The 8,200-nt window shown below is 41.6% G+C and overlaps 1 protein-coding gene across 1 annotated transcript; it reads right to left on the bottom strand.

The window, feature by feature from the left end:
• Window positions 1-1,135: 1,135 nt before the first annotated feature.
• On the bottom strand, window positions 1,136-3,410 carry LOC133900696 (uncharacterized). The gene is made up of 4 exons (XM_062341908.1): window positions 3,175-3,410; window positions 2,947-3,042; window positions 2,341-2,817; window positions 1,136-1,662 (listed from the first exon to the last, which is right to left on the bottom strand). Exons 1-4 carry the CDS (start codon window positions 3,211-3,213, stop codon window positions 1,144-1,146), a joined length of 1,131 nt encoding a protein of 376 aa, XP_062197892.1. The 5' UTR covers window positions 3,214-3,410; the 3' UTR covers window positions 1,136-1,143.
• Window positions 3,411-8,200: the final 4,790 nt, after the last annotated feature.

Below are 8,200 nucleotides of genomic sequence, written 5' to 3' on the forward strand. Positions count from 1 at the left end.
CACTGACGTATGGTAAAGAGGTAGTCAAAGTGGATGATATTCTTGCGGTGTTGTTTGCTCATGAACAAAGGAGGAAGAACAATGCTGGTGAGAGTTCATCTGGAGATGCTTTTTTGTCAAATGTGATCGAGGTAGGGAGACTAACAAGAAAAAGAAGAAGAAGGGGCCACAGTGCTATAAATACAAGGATTGGGGACATGTAAGGAAATATTGTCTAGAACTGAAGAAGGGCGTGGCAAATATTGTGGTTTTTAAGAAAGATGACTCGGATAGCGATGGTGATCTTCTCGTGCTATGAAGTGAAAATTCTTATGGTGAAGCATGGTTGTTAGATTCGGCAAGTTCATATCATGCTACATCAAACAAGGAGTGGTTCTCTTCATACTTTGAAGGTGATTTTGGTCTTACTCGCTTAGGAGATGACACGGGTTACCGTGTTATGGGAGTCGGCAATATCAATCTGAAGATGTATGATGGACAAGAAGTGCTACTTGAGGGTATGCGGCATGTGTCGGGACTTACGAAGAATCTAATATCGCTTGGATTTCTGCATGGAGAAGGTTGGCTGTATCAGGCGATGTCAAATAAGAAGACATTGAATGTGATACAGGATGGTAAGACTGTGATGATAGGTGAGAAGATGGGAGGTCATCAGTACAAGCTGAAAGGTGAAGTCATGGAGGTGGGAGCTGCAAATTTTGCGGAATACGTTCCTGACGGCGAGGCATCCTTGTTGGACTGTTCAGGATGAGCAGCGAAGATAGACGGCTCAAGTCTAGGTACACGGAGGTTCACACATGGCAGACTCAAGTTTGCGTGCATATTCGTCAAGGTGGAGCTTGTTGAAATATGTGTCAAATATGTGTATATGGTAGGTTACAGATAGACTTGAGTTGTAATTGGGTGGGACTAGGATTAGAGTTGTAGTCGAACTCCTAATTCTAGGCCTTTAAATAGAATGCACCACCGTTGTAACCAAGGGTAAGACGAAACAGTTGGGGAGGAACGCCCGTAGTCATACTCCGAGGATGTAGGCAACTTGATTGAGCCTCGTTAAAAAATATCGTATCTTATATGTTGATTTTGTGTTTGACTTGATAATCCTAATGATGCTTCTGCTAAAATCCTAACAAAAACAAATATCTATTGCTTCTGCGGCAGGGAGGTGCAATCGAAGGACCTCCTCCTGACGAGAAGGCAGGTGACACTGGCCTCCTGCTGCCGCCGCCGCCGCTGCTCCATACCTCCCGCGCGCGTGGTGTCGCCGAGCGCGCACAGCACGAAGTCCGGGCGGTGCAGCGAGAGCGGGAGCCGGTCCTCGCCGACGGCGAGCGCGGTGGCGTCCAGGAGCACGTGCCGCGCGTTGCGGTGCGCCTCGGAGACCCAGTGCAGCGAGTACCGCGCCGGCTGCGTGCCGCTGGCGCCGGAGGGAGACGAAGGGGAGACGGCAGGGTAGGCGAAGAGGCCCTTGGGCGCGTGCTTGGACTTGCGCCGGAAGTACTGGCTGAGCTGGGAGCCCTTGATGCGGAGGTCGAGCCACGACTCCGGCGCCGCGATGACCTTGGCCTCCTTGTGCGCCGCGAAGGCGCGGATGCAGTCGCCGTCCTCCTCCAGGATCGACATGTAATAGCTGCTTCGGAAGAACGGGTAGCTCTCCCCCACCTGCACGCCACGTATAAATCCCATTACAATCTTAATTTCCGGGTGCAGGATGAGATATTTTATGTGGTAAAAGAAAAAAAAACCTTTTCTGGAAAACAAAACTATGAAACGAGTTCATGTTTGGGCTGTGATGGACCGGATTTTTGTGCAGCTGGAGTTTGGATGTTCAAGCCCGGCCCACGTGGCTAAAAAAGGATCGTACTGAAAATTACTAGCTGGTTTCCTTCAAGGTAATTTAAATTCTGACGGTTCGAATACGTATGGTATAAATGGTTTTTTCCCTTGATGACAACTTGAAACCATTGTGTCACACTCAGAGCCTCTATCATTTCCATCTTGTGAATTTTATGCAGTGTTGTTATGTTACAACATTAGCATGTCTGTTCTGTTCTGCACTTAATTCAAAAATGAGGTTCAGTTCCATGGAAACAAACCGGTGCTAGGTCTAGTCCCATTAACTACAAGTTAGGTAGGTTTATTGTGGATTTTTTTGAATAAAAAATCCCGTGAGCTCTTAATTTATTTGCTTATATATACAAGAATGTCTTCCGTTACCAATTACACTCTTCATAAACAGATGTATGCTTGTTCACCAAAACTATTTGTGAAGAAATTGCATATTAGTTACACTAGCAATATTATTATTATATGGGGAACAATAATTAGCAGATACCGTACCAGCATCATGGCGTCCCTGGGCGTGGGCGCGAAGAGAAGGAGGTACTCGTCGTCGGTGAGGCCGCAGTGGCGGAGCACCCGGTTCCTGGCCTGGATCTCCGGTATCGAGATGAAGCTCCCGGGGAACGACAACTTCTTGGTCAGGATGTCCAGCAGCCGCGACGGCTCCAGCCGGACCGTGTCCATCATGTCGGGCGATGACGGCGACCCCACCGGCGACGACCTCCGCCGCTCGCCGCTGGCCTCCGGCGACGTCGTGCTGCTGCTGTAGGAGGTGGAGTAGAGGTCGTCCTTGTCGCAGCTGCCGTCCTCGATGAGTCCGTGCGAGTACTGCGGGTACATGGCCAGCACGTACTGCTCCACGTACTGCCGCTCGCTCGGCGTGATCGGTCCCGACCACCGCAGGTCCAGACCGTGCAGCGTCGAGATCGCCTCGGCCACGATATGCGGCGGGATGAACTCCCGCGGGCACACTTTCTGCACATACGCACCGAAGAGCCGAGGTTTAATGTCTCTGAGATTCATGCGTTCCACACAAACAAACATTTTCGGCTAGGCCCAATTAAGCCGCCCAACGCGGCCAACAACGGAGTTCTAGCTGGTTACCTTCACAACCATGCTGTTTGGCCTTGAGGTGCTAGAAGGAGGAGGTTTCGGAATTGAGGAGCAAATTCCATCTTTAAATTCTCCACCAAGTAAACCCTGTATTATTTGGAAACATATATCAACAATCAGATAGTACTATATATGAGAAATTAAATTGTTCTACCAATAGTTTCAACAATTAAAGATAGGTTATGTGTAGCTAGAAGAAAAGCTAGCTACCACACATACCTTGTGCTCCATGTGGATGTGCTTCATCTTTCCACACATTTGTGCCCTTTAATTGATGGTATAGCTAGAGATAGATGTGTCTTTCGATGGCGTCTAGAGAGAGAAGTCAAGTCTCCACTAGAATTGTGGAACAGGAGGGAAGAGACAGTATGAGAAGTGGAAGGAGCTGAGCTGAGGTATGTTGGATCTCTCACTTGGTTGCTTCTAAGTTTGGTCCTGTAGGAAGAAGATGTGGCTAGCTTGGATGCAACAGCTGTTTAACCATGGTTCTTATATTATAACACCCCAGTTGTGCACAAAATGATGAAACACACACAAAACAAATGTTCATGTCTCTATCAAGGGAGCATAAAACTAATTGCTGTGACATGAAATCTCAAGTCGTTGCTATGTGTTGTTTAAACTGTAATGTGGGTCCATGGCATCCAGCTACAGGTATATGCCATGTTCCTCTGCATTATTGGCGGGTTGGTCTTTCTTAGGCTGCAAAAAAAAATTATTTCAACACTAGTTATTGGACTTGCGCGTAGATAGCTAGCGTACTATGTACACTAAGCAATGCAATTTTTGTAGTGAGAATCAAGCAGGCATTTTGGCTCGGTCTATTAATCCTTCCGGAACTGATGCGTACTTAGGGTAATATATGTTCGAGTAATTTACGTATATGGTGGCATCTACTTGGATTTACATTATGTAGCATTATACGTGCGTCAAATAATTCGAGAAAGTATCTTGGGGAATATAAAGTTTGCACACTAGCTTTCCGCAGATCTAAAACTAGCCACAGATATTTGATCTAGAACTAAATTTTGGTATAGTAATTTCCTTCACTGTAAACCACATCATCAAACCAGCTGCAGCTGAGTCAGAACAGGCTGGTTCTTGATCAATTCTGCTTAAAACAAAGGTGAAAGTAATAGAATATGACTTATTTTTTTAAAGCCAAGACTAATTCGGAAACACAAAACCTATTTACTCATACTTGTTTCCTCTTTCTGTCCATTCAGTATTTTCTGTTTGATATGTATCAAGTGCAACTTTACTTTGTAACTTCTGAACTGTTTCAAAGATGAACTAAAAAGGGTAATAATAATTCTTTAATTTTAGAATTTTTGATATTGTTTGCTTCAGGGGTTCATGCTGTTTCCCTCTAAGGTAATTAATCAGCAGCAAAAATACAATGTTCAATAAGTTTAATTAGTTTATTTAACAAAATGACATATCTAGAAGAGTCTGGATAGTGGAGAAGTTGAAGAGTAGGTCGATCAAAAGGCTCAAGCAAGACAATGCTATTTTTGTCCATTCAGAACAATTATGTAATCCTATTTGGGCTGTTCTGTGCTTTGTGCTCTTATTTTTCTTTCCCTAGCATATGTGCCAAATTTTACATCTTTGTTTTCAACGCTGCTGTACTGTTGCAGCCAGTTTCTAGTGGGACAAAGACCTACCATGAATATGAAGGTAAGGAATCTACATCTCTAATGCTCTAGTTTTCAATTAAAATTATTAAATAATCATTAGGTAATGCTGATGCAAGCACCCAAAAAGTAGCCCTTTGGTTCATTTATCCCAACTACCACAATTTCTCAATCCTTTGTAGTCTAATATACGTTTCCTTGGTCAAACAATTTAGCTGGCTAATTTTTTCAAAGCAACTGTGGGAGTATATACCAGTTTCTAGTGATATGTGATGTTATTATAAAATTCAGAAAGTGGGAAAAATACTAAAAGAGACGTCGTTCATACAGCTTTCAGTTTTCTAGAAGCATCCATTTAATTAGTACTAGTTTCACACAGTATTCTGATAGTTCTTTCCTGTCTGAATACAAATAATAAAGTTGATTCTGGACACATATAATCTGCTAGGAATAAGATATGCTTTATATTGGATTATTGGCCGAATGAAATATAAAGTATGTATTGTTATAGAGAACATAGTTTAAGCGTTTTTGAAATGCAAATTTTTTCTTCCTATCCTGCTGAAATAGAACATTTTCTTGTGAAATCCCTACAAAGTTCTTGCCAAATTCCAGTTTTAAATTTAACCCTTAGTTGTTATATATTTTCACGGTTGGGCCAACAAAGTATTTCGAACTGTCATCATCTAGAAGTTTTCATTTCTGACATTTTCATAGAAGGATATTGATCTCTCTAGCTTAGAGAAAAATTCTAAAAGACTAACAAGAAAATTAGAGAGGAGTGAATAGGCGCCTTACTAATTTCTCATAAAGTAAAGAAGCAAAACAAAAGCACACACTAGAAAGAAGCAAATAAAACGGGACACAACACTCAGTTCCAGCAATCTGGCTAAGCTTCTTGGTGATCTAATAGCAGAGAGGGTTAAAGCTCTGCTCCTTCTAATGGTCGGACCATGGGTCCTCGTTGACTGACCACTACCCATGGTGGTTTGATTGCACTTGTGGCAGTCAGACTCCTGGAACTAGCCACAGAATGCAAAAAAGGACTTCTCGAACTGATCCATTGGTGGTCTGACCGTGGTTCTAGCAGTCTGATTACTGGGACTTCTGGTCTCCTGGGGGGTTTATATTCCTGGAGATCTGACTGCTTGGATCAATAGGTGAAATGAGGCCGAAATATTTAAATCTAATCAAATGACCTCCAAATTCAATGAAATTTGAACCAGAGTTACATCTAGACACAAAGAATCACCACCAAAAAGATCCATCCAAAAAGATCAAAAACTTCACCTTGGATTTCATGAATTTTTGAGAAACTGAGGTGAGGGATGAACATGTGCAAGAACTCCAAATTCATGGTGCTCGTGAGAGGGATTGATCCAAGATAGTTCAAGATATATTCTCCCACGTCCTTAGTACCTCAAAATCTCACAAAATCTCACCCAAAATAGCAGCTCAATGGGGAAAATGAAAAATCTTCAAATGGGAGGGAAAAACACCGGTTTTCATCAACACATAGGGAGGAGATGGGGGATGGAGAGAAGCACGAAATTACTTCAACAAATCTCATATCATTGATAGTGAAGTTGAATACATAGGCACCTTGCTAAGATACCGCCCTCATCAATCCTCTCTTGTGGAAAACATGAAATATTAGTTCTAAACATATCTATCTTCCTCTCCCTTTCTCTCTAAGTACCCCCTAGCAAAAACCCTAATGCTAGAGTTGAAAATAAAACCCTCAAGAGGCTCTCAACCAGCAACCTCTCTATTTGTAGGTATTTTGATATCCCCAAAATGCCCTCCACTCATAACACACTCCCACCTATCACTAGGAGCAAAAACATCAACTCTTGATCCGTCCATCCAACGAACCCGATGTCTTCATGGCTTAGCTTCATCTTGTTACGTGCTTCACGATGGTGCCATGTGCACCTCCATCCGTGCTATGGTTTTAAGGCCAAACCACAAAGCCAACTTGCACATTTCTCGCCACTTGCTTACATCATAAGCAAGGATTCCGATGTCAACACGTGTCACCTTGTCCTGCAATCCTAATCGCCAGTAAGTCTCTTACGCTCTTGCTCTCGAGCCACCTTATCACTGGCCTCCAGTTTGCTTTGACTTAGTCAACACTCCATCTTCGTCACCATTTTGCGCATCTTGACCACTCCATATGTACGATGTGGATCACCCATGACTTCATCTAGCATCCCTGATCATCCATCCCTAAACCTCCCACTTAGTCCCGAACCTCTCATCGTTGACCTCCATGTTGATTATATTGACCTACACATCATGAGACAAGCAAGACACATTTTCTCCTTCTCTTAGACCACCAACACATTCACCAACTCCGGTTAGTCTCAAATCATAAGCATCCATTACAAAACATAGACAAGCTCATGCAATCCTAAAAAGCTGTAATTTAACTCGAATCCAATTCAACCGTCAATTACTCATCACAAATCATAAACTATGGTCATCTCAACATTGTTCTTCAAATTCAAAACACCCATGCATGTGATTTTGGTGTGTGTGTATATATATATATATATAGTTGATCAAATGGTCACCATGCAAAGATTCTCTCACCATTAATTCATACTTCCAAAAATACATTTAATATCACATTAATTGTCTTCCATATCTAGACGTTCAATATTTATATTCCATGCATTCTAAAAATACATTCAATCTTTTATTATTTATCTTCCATACTTAGACGTCTAATATTTACCTTCTATACATTACTATATCTTAAATTGATTTCACACGTATATAGTTGCTAGTATATATGTATGCAAGTTTTGGAGTTCGAAACACAATTCATCGGAAGGAATGATACTAATTTTGCTCTGGCTGTTAGATTCCACCTTAGAGGTGCACACAACTAATTTGATCACCGATTCTGTCACCACGATCGATTGATAATATTTTTTCAGAACTTTGGACGGTATTCATGCAGAATGTCAACAAATGACTGATTCAAATTCCGCATTTTTCTCAAGGTAGCTTGAACTAGTTGCCGTCACAGGATAGCGACCAGTATCTAACCCCAATGTCACCAAAAAAGTTCATCCTTGTCATTTTGTGCAAAAATTCAAACCCATAAAAATATACCAGTTGAAGTAGTAGACTACCTAACTTTGTCAAAATTTTAGTAGACCTATATCAAAACATACTCATGCCACGTGGCGAGCATGCAAAGTTCCTTCCATAGTTATTATATGCTTCTTCACTGCCGTATTAGCACAACTGAGGCGGAAGGTAGTCATTTTTCTGATGGTATGCCATAATATTCATCACAAAGAAGCTAAACTCAAATTTAAACTTTTATATGTCCCTTTGTGTAAGAAATTATTTTGTGAGACAAAAACTCATTTATAGCTTGTCGTGCTCATATTTTGATGGATAGTAAATGAAACTTGCGCTACTCAGGTGATTTCGACTGAGTTTGTACTATCTATATTTATTAATATTAAGTTGACCTAGCAGGCCTAATACATATTTATTTAAATTTGAACTTGCTATATACCAAAATTAATTTTTTTATATACCTAAAATAAAAAATTAATATGGTCAATAATAAATATATCTACCACCAT

Source organism: Phragmites australis, chromosome 19, assembly GCF_958298935.1.
Source record: "Phragmites australis chromosome 19, lpPhrAust1.1, whole genome shotgun sequence".
Taxonomy (NCBI): Eukaryota; Viridiplantae; Streptophyta; class Magnoliopsida; order Poales; family Poaceae; genus Phragmites; species Phragmites australis.